This window comes from Morone saxatilis, unplaced genomic scaffold, assembly GCF_004916995.1.
Source record: "Morone saxatilis isolate NCDOM2014 unplaced genomic scaffold, NCSU_SB_2.0 Contig20, whole genome shotgun sequence".
NCBI lineage: Eukaryota > Metazoa > Chordata > Actinopteri > Moronidae > Morone > Morone saxatilis.
In genome coordinates this window covers 2,562,526-2,576,988 of record NW_023339763.1, presented here as the reverse complement: position 1 = coordinate 2,576,988, position 14,463 = coordinate 2,562,526, and the positions used below count along the sequence as shown (strand labels likewise).

The 14,463-nt window shown below is 37.6% G+C and overlaps 1 protein-coding gene across 3 annotated transcripts in view; it reads right to left on the bottom strand.

Moving 5' to 3' along the window:
* Window positions 1-14,463, bottom strand: part of cadm1a (cell adhesion molecule 1a) — a 378,997-nt gene that overhangs the window by 78,154 nt on the left and 286,380 nt on the right. For all 3 annotated transcript variants that reach the window (XM_035667108.1, XM_035667110.1, XM_035667109.1), the window contains one exon: window positions 13,570-13,716. In XM_035667108.1, coding sequence (XP_035523001.1) covers window positions 13,570-13,716 — 147 coding nt within the window. The remainder of the gene's footprint in view (window positions 1-13,569; window positions 13,717-14,463) is intronic.

Here is a 14,463-nt window from a genome sequence, read left to right as displayed (position 1 = left end):
TTTTTCACACCACTGTATATATGTGTATAAGATAAAAAGATAAGATAAAACAAAAGGTACAAGTTACAGTGCAGTGTAAGATATTAATCAAAAGCCTCAAATTTGGTTTAATAAAAGGCAGCGGCAAACAGAAAAGTTCTCAACCTTGATGTAAAAGAAATGAAAGTTGCAGCAGTTTTCTGAGGTTTATTTTTTCCAGATATGGGTTGCATTTGAAAGCTGTCTCTCCAAGTTTAGTTGTGACTTTGGGGACATAAAACAGAGTCCCAGACAACCTGAGAAGTCTGGATGGTTCATAATGTAGTAGAAGATCAGAAATATATTGTGGCCCTAAAAAATCTGTGTAGCCATGTTTGGGTAAAAATAAATATATCATACATTTCAATAGGTTTTAAATAATATCATTAGTGACACCTGAGATTCATGTCCAAATGGCTGCTGTGAATAAAGGTCTATTACTCAACAATTACTCACAGAGTAACACAGTGCATGAAAAGAAAGGGAGAGCAAAGCACAAGCCACAATTTACACATGAATAATTCCCTTCTGTTCAGAAAAAAGTTGTTTGATGGAGACATGGAACACATGCTAAGAACATGTTTTGTATTAACAAAGGTCTCATCCTTGACTGTCCTTTAGTTGGCCTACAGAGGAATTGAGGACAAATCCATAAATCCTGTCTCTTCCTCATTCTGTAGCCACTCTCATCTAACCTTACCTTGTTTGCCCACCTACCTAAGCACACTCTATCAGCTGTAATGTAGAACGACAGCATGTGGTTAAAATGAAAGCCTACCCGTCTCTATCCGCCTTTGATGTGCTGATAAATTCTGCTCTGATTGACAGCAACTCCAGGCTCTTTGCACTCTGCACTCTCTTAGTATAGATCTGTGTACTCATCCTCTGGCTCTACGTTTTTCTTAAAGCTTAAAGCATTAAACATGGCAACTTCTGACAGAGAACACCCCAAAACAGACATAAATAGATAGAAAAACCATTGGGCTACATTATGATTTCACAGATCATGAACAGAAGGAAGACACTCTTGGTGTATGGTCATACAGTATTTGCCTTCAATGTCAAGAGATAGACATGGAGGGATTGAAATAGAGGGGGAGAGGGAGAGATGGAGAATATTAATCACCACAATTGATTTTGTGCATCATTAAACAAGAACATCACACACATTTTAAGTGATAACATAAGGCCGACTGGAGATGAGTCTTTTTGTCACCACACTAAGGAAAGAGATGTGGAAAAAATCTGCATCAATTTAAAAAATTCAGTTTCAACATAGTGTTAATGCTCTGTTTGGCCAAATAGAAAGACTGGTCATACTATGGGTTTTCTGTACCTGACTGAAAGTGCTGCAGCCACTTTCCCACTCCTCTCAGTCTTTGATTATCCTGCCAGAAAGGTCTGCTTACAACACTCGAAAAACAAAAGAAGTATAGACACACCAGAAAAAGTGGGAAACGAGGCAGTCTGAAAATGCAGCATACAAGAGGGTTACTTTTCGTGAAAATGCTTATTTCTTCCTACACAAGCTCCTCAAATTTGCCAAAAAAAACTTAAATGGTTGCTTTCCATTAGTGCAGCTATTAGTTTCTTTTATCTAAGCACAATGAAGCCCTTATTGTGGCACATGAATAATATGCCCCTAATTAGTGTAGCTCATTCAAAAGCCTTGTTAGCCCTCATTAAAATGAGAGGTCAGACTCTAATCCTAATGATTTAATTGAATTAAATGTTGCCAGATTCAAACATACCGATGCTGCAGTATGCAGAAAAAGCATACAACCTGTTTTCAGAAGCACAGCTGCTCTATCATATATCTCCACCATACTAGCTGCTACTGTTATGGTGGAGTTATAAGATAGATGGATTGCTACCTTTCTGCAAGCAAATTTAAAACATGCGCGGCTCATGTAGGGGTTGTGGCCTTGTTGGATATCAACCAGAGTGACAAACTGACTACCACTCAGTGTAGCAGGAATTTTTTTAGCCAGTTAGTCAGTTTACAATATCTAATTCTATCTATCTATCTATCTATTCTTCTTTATCTATCTATCTTATCTATTATCTATTCTATCTATCTATTCTATCTATCTATCTATCTATCGATCTTCTATCATATTCTATCTAATTTTTTTCATATCTACTATTCTCTATCTTATCTTTATCTCTCTATATCTTTCATATCATATCAGTATTCATAATCTATCATATCATATCTATCTTTCTATTCATTATCTAATCATATCTTATCATAGTCTATTCACTATATAAAGGTTTTCAGCTGATGTGATTTAGTAGTTTAGTTACTCTTTAAGGGTTATGCCAGCAGTGTACGAATCTAATCTCTCAATTAGATGTGGGAGTGAGAAAACATCAAAGGTCTGTGTTCTTGGGAAATGTGTTTATTTTGCTCTTTAACAGTCTACAAAAAGATTTAAATCAATAACAATGGTCTGAAGATTACCAAAAACAGATAAGGCCAGGTTTGCAGTGAGGATTATGGCATAAAAGATTGTGTCATCAGCATAAAACTGGACATTTCAGTTAGGAAATAAATATCATTTTTGTATAAAGTAAAGAGCAGTGGCCTAATATTGGTCTATGTGGGATACCTTTATCAACAATTTGTGGACTTTGGAATTTGTGGTAGATTTAAGGGCCTCAGCAACCTAGTTTGAACTCTACCATAAAGATTTGAACCAGATTTAGAACTGAATAACCCACATAATTTAATCTCTCTTTTAGAGCTAAAACATCCCGTTATGTTCCAGTGTGTTTCACCTTTTCTCTTTTCAAATATTCCAAATGATGTTGAGTGAGGTTGAGGTCTGGTGAGTCCAAAGGGAAACCTATGTGAGCCAGCACAATTTTAAAGAAGAGATGGATTGTAACCATAAAGTTCAACCAAGGAAATGGTTTGGAAACCACATTCCTTCCATTAAGGCATTACGGTCAATCACCTTTTGACTGTGTTTTTACCAAGAGTAGAGTATTTTTGTTTGTTTGGCTCTGTGTCTTGGATAAAGATGCTTTTCCGTCTCAAAGATGTCAGCGTGGTGCACTGTTCTACAGATGCTGTGATCAATTAAGGTCTGCCTGGAGCTTTGAAGGAAATTACTTGTAAATATCTTTCAAGGCGGCATCATACTGCACTCAGAAAATATTATAGTTGCAACAGTACTTCAGCGATCAGGAGCCCTCAAGTGCTTCACTTAGCTCTTTATACTGGTTTGAGCAACAGGAAAAATCATGTTAATGTTGCTTGTTATCTGTTCAGCAGTAAGTTGTCCCACTCCCACCATTTTTGGTTGACATGAAAGCTAACATAGCTGTTTATTAGAGGCAGGAATCTAAGTTCTGCAATTGGACGACTGAACAAAGAACTAAACCATTTGTTCTTTTGACAATGGAATAACCTTCCATTAAATTTGGCAGAAATTTGTTGCCAAAATTGTAAAATATCTTGCTCTTTGTAACAAACACAACCAAATTAACAAGCAAAAAACTCACAGTGTATACTGGCAAACATCCATCAGTATTTGACTGAAATATTTGGTGTGTCAACAATTTGACAAAATCCTTGCCAATCAGATATAATCCATTTCACAAAAGCATTTCTCAGAGATCTCATAATCCTCTTATGCATCACTTCTAAATAAGGCATTGTGGTATAAGCATGAGGTGAATGAATAAATACTTTCTAATACACAATAAAGACATATTGAGGCACGGTGGCAAGGACACAGTTTCCCAAGCTCAAGGTTTGGGACAACAACACTGTAGGCTTAGATATAAAAGGACAGATGATGAAGAACAGCTGTGTTCACACAGCAGGGATGAACACAGTGGTACATTTCAGGCTAAAAAAGTGGCAGTCCTGGCAAAGAGAAGGTGAGCTGGACAACACGGCAGACAGTTCTTTTATTGGTACGTCAGAGCACACTAGAATACACATTTCACTCCTCTGTGTGTACTTTGGACAAAAAAAGAGGATGACCTTTAGCTTCATGCTCTTTTTGCCCTGTTCTTCTTCTCTTGTTCTATCATATCTGATGGCATGAGAAGGACATCACAGATGTCTGACAAAGGTAATTGATAGTCAAGTCTTTAGAAGGGAAGTCTGTCCAAACTCTGAAAGGCTATAAATTATCTGATCTGTCATTTTTTACAGCTGATGGTGATGAAGCTAATTTAAAAGCAGTGATAAGACAGTACAGAGCTGTCCTGAAGTACAGCCAAGGAGACTTTGTGAGGAAGCTGACAAAGTCTAACTTTTCCTCTCCCTATTAAACTACTGAATGCAGTGTCACTGGGCATACTGATTACTGCTGATAAACAGTATGCCAGCTTTAATGAACCCTATTGTTCTGTATGCAGTGAGCACTCCACGCATTTCTGTTTTTAATAGTGTGAATATGCACCACTCCACTCCAAACAGAGGAAAACTAGGAAAAGATCCAGCAGAAGAAAACAAGTTCAGTGTCAACATCGAGTGCTAGAGCAGTAATCAGTGTAACATTAGTACAGTGTAAACCTGTAAATGTGTGGATTAATGGGTGGATGGATGGGCATCTTTGAGGATATGTTTGGATTTCAGCAGGGATCTTTGAAAGTCTACAGTCTTTTTAGTACAAAATTCCATCTTTGCATATGAACAAACCATGTTTTCTTGCTAAACAATGGTAAGATACTCAAGTGATGAAGCAGTACCGATCAAGCAGGATCTACCAATTTGGCAGTACAGCCAATCATAGTCTGTTAATGTGTTGGATAATCTGTAAACACAGGACCCTGAGTAGATGTGACAGTCCAAGTACATTTGGCACCCACACCAGTATAGAGAGGAGGAATGATTACAACTCTTTAAATGTACATATTTTATTGATAGACTTTATAAAATGTGAGCCTATCTATAATGTTTGCATTAGACCCTGTACGCCTGCAATCACGTCCCATCTCATATTACCAGTCAGCATTTTTAAATACTAAATGGGTTGTGCATGGATATCACTTTTCAACCTGAGCTGGTCAAAGTGCTTTCCAAAGCCCCTCATTCACCCACATGCACACACAGACACACACACACACACACACAAGCAACACACAGGGCACACAACAGCAGCAGCCGTGTGAGGATGCCTGCTTCATACGGAGACAGAAGAGTTCAACAACCAGGATCACTTTGACATGTAGACAGGAGGAGCTGGGAATCATAATGCCTCATAATAATAATTGGCATGACCAAAATAGGTTGTTTTTCAAGAAAATGTAACATAGGTCATCACAAGTGTTTGACTAAATAAGATCTGGCATTAAGGACTTTTCTGGTCTCTCCTTCTAGTGTTAAGCCTTTGACAGGACTTAAAAACCTAAAGAAACAAAGCATTTAACTGTTGATTAATGATTAATTGACCATTTATTGATTATTAACCATAAAATATGGTCACTTTTTCCACTGCAATAACATATATAAAAGGGCAAACTTGTTTGTCTGATCACTAGAATTCATTGTCTTCACAAATCTATGGCCAGTACAAAATGATGGCTAATACAGTGAGAGGGTGTTCTGTATTTGACTCATTTCTAAATTCTCTAAACACACATTTCATGTTCTGAAGTTATCATAAATATCTACAAGTTACATTCAAATAGAGAGAAAATAGGAAATGAGTCCCAAAACAGGCTGTGAAACACAAGTTTTCATCCATTAAGTTTGATCTCACCACTGAAATGTAGCTGACAGTGAGTGGATGAGTCATGTGGTGAAAACTGAGATCAATACATCCTCTAATGGCTCTTTCTCTCCTTTTTCACCTCTGCTGACTGCATGATTTTAATTCATCTTGCTTTTTCTTTCCCCTCTCTTGATTCATCGTCATTCTTTCTCTGCATTTCATTTGAATAGTTTTTTTCTCTCTTCAGCTCCAGCCGAGGATGACTCCCATCCAGAGAGAGCAGGAGATGATGAGTGCGCCTCGCCTAAGTGGCTGCAATCAATTGTGATTAGTGGCTGCCGCTACTTTTTGAGAGGAGCACATCAAAGTTTTATTATTGGGTGTCAGAGTGGGTGAGACGGGGTGGGGCGGGGGTAATTACATTCTTACAACCAACCTCCTCCCCACTCTAGGTGAAGTCCAGACTTCCAATTCAACATGCTGTAGTCACTACTTAAATCCAGAGTATTGGAGCATTTAGCATTGTTTCAGCAGTTGTTAAGACTCATGGGGGCTTTTCTCTCTCTGGCACAGCTGATTTTAATCAAAGAATTGCCTGTTCTCATGTTCCTTTTAGTATTACATGTATATTTTGCATTGGTAAAGTTATATAATCCTCCAAGAGTCTCTTTTCGACTCAGTGACATTATCAATCACATTTATTTTCTACTTCTGCAGAAGTCACTTCTACTTTGTGCACAACTTTTTCATTAAAACATTTCTTAAGCATAATGTTGATATTCCCCAGTGTTTATATTTATATCATTCCAATTTATTCATATTCTATTTGCTTTAGATGCATCCTATTATTATTTGCTGCAACTGTCAACTTTCCCCAAGGGGGATCTTTTTTAATTCAACATCCGTCATCTTAGTTTACGGATTTCATTAACTTTTACCATGCTTTGATTAGTTTTTTTTCTGTAAAATAACCTCACCAGCGAAAAGGTTCATAAGTTTGGTTTCAATACATGTGCATTTAGTTATTTCCTTGTACTGACTGCCAAAGATGATGTTGTGCAATTAGTGCAAGAGTTTTCATTTTTTACTTGTGAGTAGCACCTATCATCTGGGTACCTTTCTACATTCAACTATGTTTTTGATATTAACATTAACAAAATTACATTTATTTGCCAATTCTACAGATCCATCTAACTTTGAGCTTCTTTTAGCTCAGTGTTTTTGGTTTACAGGTTATATATATATATGAAATTATTAAGGATTTATTCACAACCCAAGTTGGTGATTGTTGGAACAGTAGAAAGACTAACAAAGACATTTTTGATTAGTTTTATTTTGTTCTGACTACTTTGAATGAAGTTACAATGTTGATGATGATCTGTGAAGTAAAATTACAGTTTTTGTCTATGGAGTCTGGTGGCAAGTGATCGCTATATTATGGCTGTTTCTGGATAAATGAAAAGTCTATCTCTGTAGGGATCCTTTCAATGGTGTCAGAAATTTATATATCAATCTGAGCCTGTCGGTGGCAAAAACAAGCCCATCTAACTCTGTGTATTTAAGGGTTTATTTCTACAAAACAAGAGTTGGAACAGTAGAAAGTGGTTTTCAGTTTGTTTTATTTTGTTTCTGTCCAGTTTGAAGTGCGTTTGTCTGATTATCTGCAAGGTAAAATTACTGGTTTTGCCAAGGGAGTCTGGAGGGCATAGAACCCAGTTATTTTGGTCACAAATACTGTGCTCTAGTACAAAATCTAGCAGCAGTGAATTTTGTATGGACGTTTTCAGCCAAAAAGCTCAGACAAGCCAAGTGTTCGCTATCTGTCCTGCATCCAACAGCAGTTAAAATAAACAAGTCACTGGTTAAGAAAGTCAAAATATTGTAGCCAAAGAACTAAATGTTTTGTAAATGAGGAGTTGGTGGAGACCAAACTGGAGTAAAAATGAGGGTGATATTGGATATGTATTTGTCAGGTGGCCAGAAACATGACTACAAACCAATGGCCATCTTGTTCCAAATATTAAACCACTAACATAATAAGACAGTGATGTATTAGGGTGTAAATCCAACAAAATGCTATCATATTGAAAGACAGATGCAGAACATGAAGAGCTGCTTGAAATATTCGAAGCCAAGAGCGAGTCGAATGACTTGTCTATCTCAGCCAGCCTGTTCCACTTGGACTCCCTCCTGCTGTTTCTACTTGACATTAACATGCTAGACCTCTTTCAAGTGTTGAGAGGATCTAACAGTTACTCCTTGTTAAAGATCCTGGTCACATGAAAAAAAGCATTTCCTTTTTGCCTCAAAAAGAGCCAAAACACATAATTTAGTATTAGTGATGACCTGACAGTAAGGTCAATGTGTGATATTTTTCCCTGGGTTTGAGTGCAGAACACAGCCTTTTTGATTGCCAAGGATTCACAGTGAGACACTGCTGCCTACTCATGCTTCAACATTCATCATGATTGTGTAACAATACCACCATAAAACCGTCACTCTTCAATGGGGCAGCCTTTGTAATTGTTGACCCATCACGATTCAAAATTTGTAAAAATAGCGCTTTAATATGTTTTTCACTTCAAGTTATGTTGTTCATCTCGATAAGCTCAGTTGCTTGCCCTATTTTTTTTTTTATTAATTAAAATAATAATCAGGTCAAATTTAGTCTCCTTGCTAAGTCTAATAGTGTTCCTCATGTGGGAATATTTATATATATTTTTTTTTTTCTTTTCCAAGTTGCCTCATTAAGCTGTTTTTTCATAAAGACTTCTACTCTGAACCTTTTGCTGAAGGCCAGCAAGGTTCAGGGTAAAAGTCTTTAACTGGACAGATCATCCACTGCTGCAAGAGCTGCAACTCCTCCCCTCCTCCACAGGAGAACAAGGCCAGTGTGTGAGTGCTACTCTTAGCCTTTTTATACAAATAACCATGTTATTGTGTATTCAAAGAAGAAAATACTTTGCTTTAGTGAATGATGTCAGAAGAATGTGGCTGTGTCCTCATGTACAGCATGTTGAAAACAAATTATTATTAGGCTGCAGTATTAATAGATGCTTGTGCATCTTTGTTGTGTTAAACTACACTACCGTACTACTGTAGTTAATTTGTACTGTACTACTACTGTAGTTCAGTTCACCTTTAGTTCATACTACAAGGCCAAACAGTTTTGTACACATGCAGTAAGCAGTGTGATGCAGTTAGCCAGAGAAATGGTGGAGATTTGGCCAAGCATGGGAACATTTGAAATACTGGCTTATATTGTGAGATATAGGGGCAACACACCGTCCAGTTATTAACATTTAGGATTTATTTTCTTTGTGTAATTTACAAAACCTTTGGGTGATAGTCATAATTTAGGTGTTATGTCAAATATAGCACCTGTTAATAATGTTGTCTAATTAATATAAGAAATGGAAAGGAACAAAAATGTGTAATCTCATCAATGCAACATGTTGACAGATGAGTTGTGTCTATAATTGTTTAAAGAAAAATGAATGTTTCCCTAAAACATATGGCAATTTGAGCTACACCCTACCAGCTGGGTGTTTACTTCTGACTCTGAATGGGGAACAACAGTATTCACATATTAAACAGGTCACTGTGCCATGGAAACGTCACCATCTGTGCTGGGGACTGGTGAAAACAACCATCCGTACTAAAGCATCATATGTTTGTTATGTCATCAAGGGTTATCTCAGATTGGGCTTTGGGACTACTTCTAGAAGGAAAGCACTACAGTGGTGAGTCAAGGAGTTTGGAAGATCTGGTTGTTTACCAGGCAGTGAGGCCTAATTCATATTGGAAACAAAAAATCAGGATATCACAAGCTGTGCTGCTTCGATTTGGAAGATTCTTTTTTGCAATGCAATATCCCTTTAAATATACCACATTATAGAACAAAGTGTTTGCATCTGGAGTAATTCCATAAAGATAGGATCAAATTCCTTTTCTGAATCTTGTGAACATTTGAACTTTTGAACAATTTAAATGAACTGAGCAGAATGTTATGACTCATAGAATGCATTAGATCTACTTTGAGTGTACATAAAGCTCAACGTTGGAGTGACCAATAGTCAAGTTATTCTGTGAGTGTGTATGTAACTGCAGCCAGTTCCGAAGCACTTCTTGCTCTCCATCTCATACTCACAAACATAATCCACCACCGTGGATTCAGACGGAGATGGCAGATGTGATATTTTCAAGGGGCCAATGTTGTTTGGAGGCTACCCAGTGGAGTCCATGTCATAATGAAGCAGTGCATCTGCGCCGAAGATGCCTGGGAGGGATCACAGGAGATCAAGGAGCCCCCCCCCTCCGTCAAAGAAGAACACCTTGCCCTTGACAGCCAGCTTGTGGGAGTCGGCTCACAGTGGCTGGGCAGAACAGCGGATAAATACCAAGCTCGGTTTAGCATACGCATGAGGGCTTTCTGCAAGTTTGCCCTTGTAAAGTATGTAGAAGGTATGTTTGTAAGGCGGTGAACATGACTAAGGAGGGGGTGGTGAGTGCGGAAGAGAGCCTGACACTCACCTCACAGGGGGCCAGGATGTCTCCGCTGGATCAGAATATAGAAAGAACTAAGTCATGAGTGCATGTACAGTATGTGTTTGTTCCCCAGCCTGAGGTGCTAACTCAAGAAAACTGCCAAAACATATTAAAGATGTACTGTAACTGAAAAGCAAACAGGCAACAGCTCTAGAAATGCCATAGCATGTGAGAAAGATGAACATGGAGCCTATGAACACTGATGCAAATTCATTCAAAAAGCAGTGAACTGCGCTGAAGCAAACTGTGTGCATATAGTTATGTCAAAATGAGGTATAAAATTAAACACTACAACACATTTTAGAATGGGGATTGGGGATGGGGATGAACATTAAACTTGACTAATACTTATACTAACACTCTATATATTTTTTCAGTTGTATCCATCCCACATAAGTCCTCAGATCCCATCAGCTTATCAAGTTCTCATGGCTATCATGTTAGCAAATAATAGTACCAACATCCACATCCAGCAAACACAGAGAAATATTTATCATTAATTTGAAGTCATGTTTGAATTTCAAGTCCACATCCTGATGGATGTTAGTCCAGTACTCGCTCTCTGTTTAGCTCTGGTTTTGTTACATGTCAGTCTTCTGTATTGTGCTGCGCAGTGGGCTGTAAAATCCCCGGCTGCATATGATTTGTTTATTTTTTTTAACTCATCCGACAAAGGGGTCTGCCTAAGTGATTTTTCAAAAGGTGTTCTCACTCTCACTAGTGCATTTGGGAAACTGTGCTAGTGACTGCTGTTGACATGGCAATATCACTGTGCTAATTCCCACAACTGATCTCAATGATTGACTTAGACTCCAGAAATGGACTTGTTATTTACTGCATGTATTTAAATCTTGGTATTAATGCCTCAAACTGTTGGACCAGTGGCAGGAGTTACAACACATTCTCATCCCAGGTTGTCAAATACTGACGCCGTTTTGTCACACCCCTCTGCGCCCCATATAGAAGCACCATTACTGCAGCAACAAGTCACCTTATGAAACATAAAAAGAAGAGCAACTTAACACCAAAATCCCTTTTTTCTGCTGAAGACCGATGTATATGGGTATAGATGATGTACCCCGGTCACCTGGGAGGAAGTCTTTCGTTTGCCACAGAATTATCAGTTAATGTTTTTCCTTAACATTTAACATTTCTTAACATTTCCTTTTTTTAAATTTTAGTTAAAGTGATTTTTGAGCTCCATTAAATGTTACCTGGCAATGATACAGGATGTAACAATATCATTAAAATTTAAAATAAAAACAGCATTTCTCTTTTTATTCCTGTTCAAACTCTCTCCTTTCATCAGATGATGGACAATGCACCTTTGTTTAGTGCTAATGTGTGGGAGTAGGGTCAGACACACACACACACACACACACACACACACACATTAGCTTAGCACAGGTCAGGCTGAAAGAGCAGGGAGAGGAACTGTAGCTAAAACAGATAACAATAGCTAAAATGACAGAGATAAACCCACATTTTGTTTTTCTCTGAAAGTAGAATGAAATGGTAACGCAGAAAGCGCTTTAACACCAGAGACTGTGTGGTTTACGTCCTGCGCCCCATGTGTTCAAGTTTTGAGTCGTCTGAACATAACCACAAAAGATTTTGCTGTAATCATGCTGTAGTTTTTTGCAGGTAAACAAATGAAATATATGGATGTGAACATTTCGAAAAAAATTTCTCTCACTAAATCCATTTCTATCACAACAGATTTTCACATGTAAATTACTTGTATAATAACTTTTAGAGAGGGTTGGAAAACTAATGAATCTGTAAGCATATTTTTTCCCACAACAATCTCTGTGCATTTTGAACTTAGAACATAACGCTGCTGTTATACACTTACAGAGGTCAATAGTATTTTATAGTGAAGTCAACATTCCTGACAAAATTGGCTTTAAAAAAAACATAATTAAAGAAAAAATAAATCTGGCAAGACGGAGCAAAGAACAGAGTATGTCCAGCCAAACACAGCTAATTAGAGCTGTGACAGGATAATTGGGCAGGATAAGAATAAACATAACGGGTCATTAAATGTTTAGGGATATGAGCTGCTTTTATTAAAGCAGACATGCTGAAAGCTGAACATGTTTGGTAGATTGTATTAACCTCATTCTGTATTAATCCTGATGCAGACATGTGGGTCAAACTTAATGTAGCTCTCTGGAAGCGCAAGTAATGCAAGAGAATATTAATTAATGTTATACAACTTTACTGCTGGCTCCATTCTCATGCTTTGGTTAAATGATACATGTTATGATATTTGTCATAAGCTTTGTCCTCCAACTATGGCTTGACAAAACTTTCCCAAATCGTAAATGATATGTCAAATGTCTGTCTAATTTTATAACTGCTTGCAAAATGAACCCGTGAAACTGACATAAATAAATGCCTCACTGGGATTGATTTCCATGTCATCTGATCACATCAAACTGCTTCAGATTATAATTAAACACACACTATATCAATCACATAAAGACACGACAGTGCTGAATGATTTTTCTCTTGCAGCACACAGTGTCTGCTTCCAGCTACTTTCTCCTCTGACAGCTATATATTAAACCCTTAGATGGTCTTTTATACAAGGTTTTCCTACACAGCACAGACTGTACTTTATATTCACTGCAGGAAGGTAATCTGGAATGTTAGCTGAAAGTATAGCTATGCACATTTTACTGTCAGACTGTGTTATCCTTTTGCATTAAATGTAAATATGAATAAAGTTGTCATTGTTTCAAAACAGTTTTCCACTGGACTTTTATTGTGAAGTTAAAGACGTTTTGTTATGGAAGCTTTCTTAGCTTTAAGGCCGCATTCATGCCATGTTGGCAAAATGGGAAAAATGGGAAAACCTCTTGTTTGTTATTGCGACTTGGGAGCATTCAGACATTATTTCAATATCATTAGCCACGTAGTTACACTGGAAAGCTAATTAAGCTTAAAACTGCCTACATTTTTAATTATGTTTCATTTTGTAGTGGAACAAACACTGACCCAGTGTTCAAGCATTGTCAGCCAAAACACTGAACAAACAAACCGACTACAAATAAAAACTACTTATGGGAAAGAAAGCCAAACAAAAACATCAGTTGAAGTTCATGTTGGTATCTCATTATTGCAAAATGAAGGAACATTCAACTGAAATTGGCTGCTTTAAGGACGGCTTTGAATGAAACATGCATATAATTGGCGGTTGAGACTTGGGTTATTTCCATGTCAGGGATGTTTTTCTCCAGTCAAAACAAAGTAAATTTACTCACCCAAAAAAGCATTTAAATATACAAGAAGATGCCTTAACTAGATGTTGTATAATACTCACGTCTCATGTCTCTGAAGTAAATTGTCTGTCTGTTGGGGTTGAGCAGCTGGATAACGGAGTCGTCATTGTTCTTCACCCGACAGCTGATGATCGCCATCTCGCCCTCCACCACCGACACATTGTCTGTCACCAGGTTCTGACTCACCACTGGACAGGACAAAGACAAGAACACAGATTACCACTGGTGCAACAAAGCTTAAAAAAACAAAAACCCAAGGCCATTACAATTCTGACAAACCAGTGTTTTTTTTGTTCGAAATACCCGTATTTAGTACACCATTATCTGTTCAACCAACTATATTATCTGTATTTGTATCTGTGGGCGGGACTAACCGAAAGTAAGCCTAAATTTAAGCCTGAAATTCCTATTGGTTGATCAGAAGTTGCTATATACATTTTTGGGGTTTTAAAAAAAATATAAAGTTGCTATATTTACAAGTATGGACATTGGCACAGTTTACTCTGATGATACTCATACTTATCTGTACCATACCCGCTCAACTCAATTGATTCCTACATAACACATAATTGCAATGATTTTCAGGTGTGTTCATGGTAACCAGGGGGGAGATGTGGCAACAGACATGATTAGCGCACATGGGATTAACAAGAAATGAGGGTGAGAATCTATCCAGCAAAGATTATCTATCCGTCTATCTCGATCAAATCAGGGCCACACAGAGAGACAACACAAAAGATTCAAGAGGGATGATGATTTCTACCTGGCCAAGTACAAAACCTTAATATAATTTGACAATTTTGTTAAATGACTGCACAGAAAAAACTAAATCGGTAGAACAGATAACAAGGTAGAACATCCAACTCAGAATCTTCAAAGAATGTTAATGATATTGATAGGACAGTGTTTCTCAACCTGTAGGTCGATGTCACCGA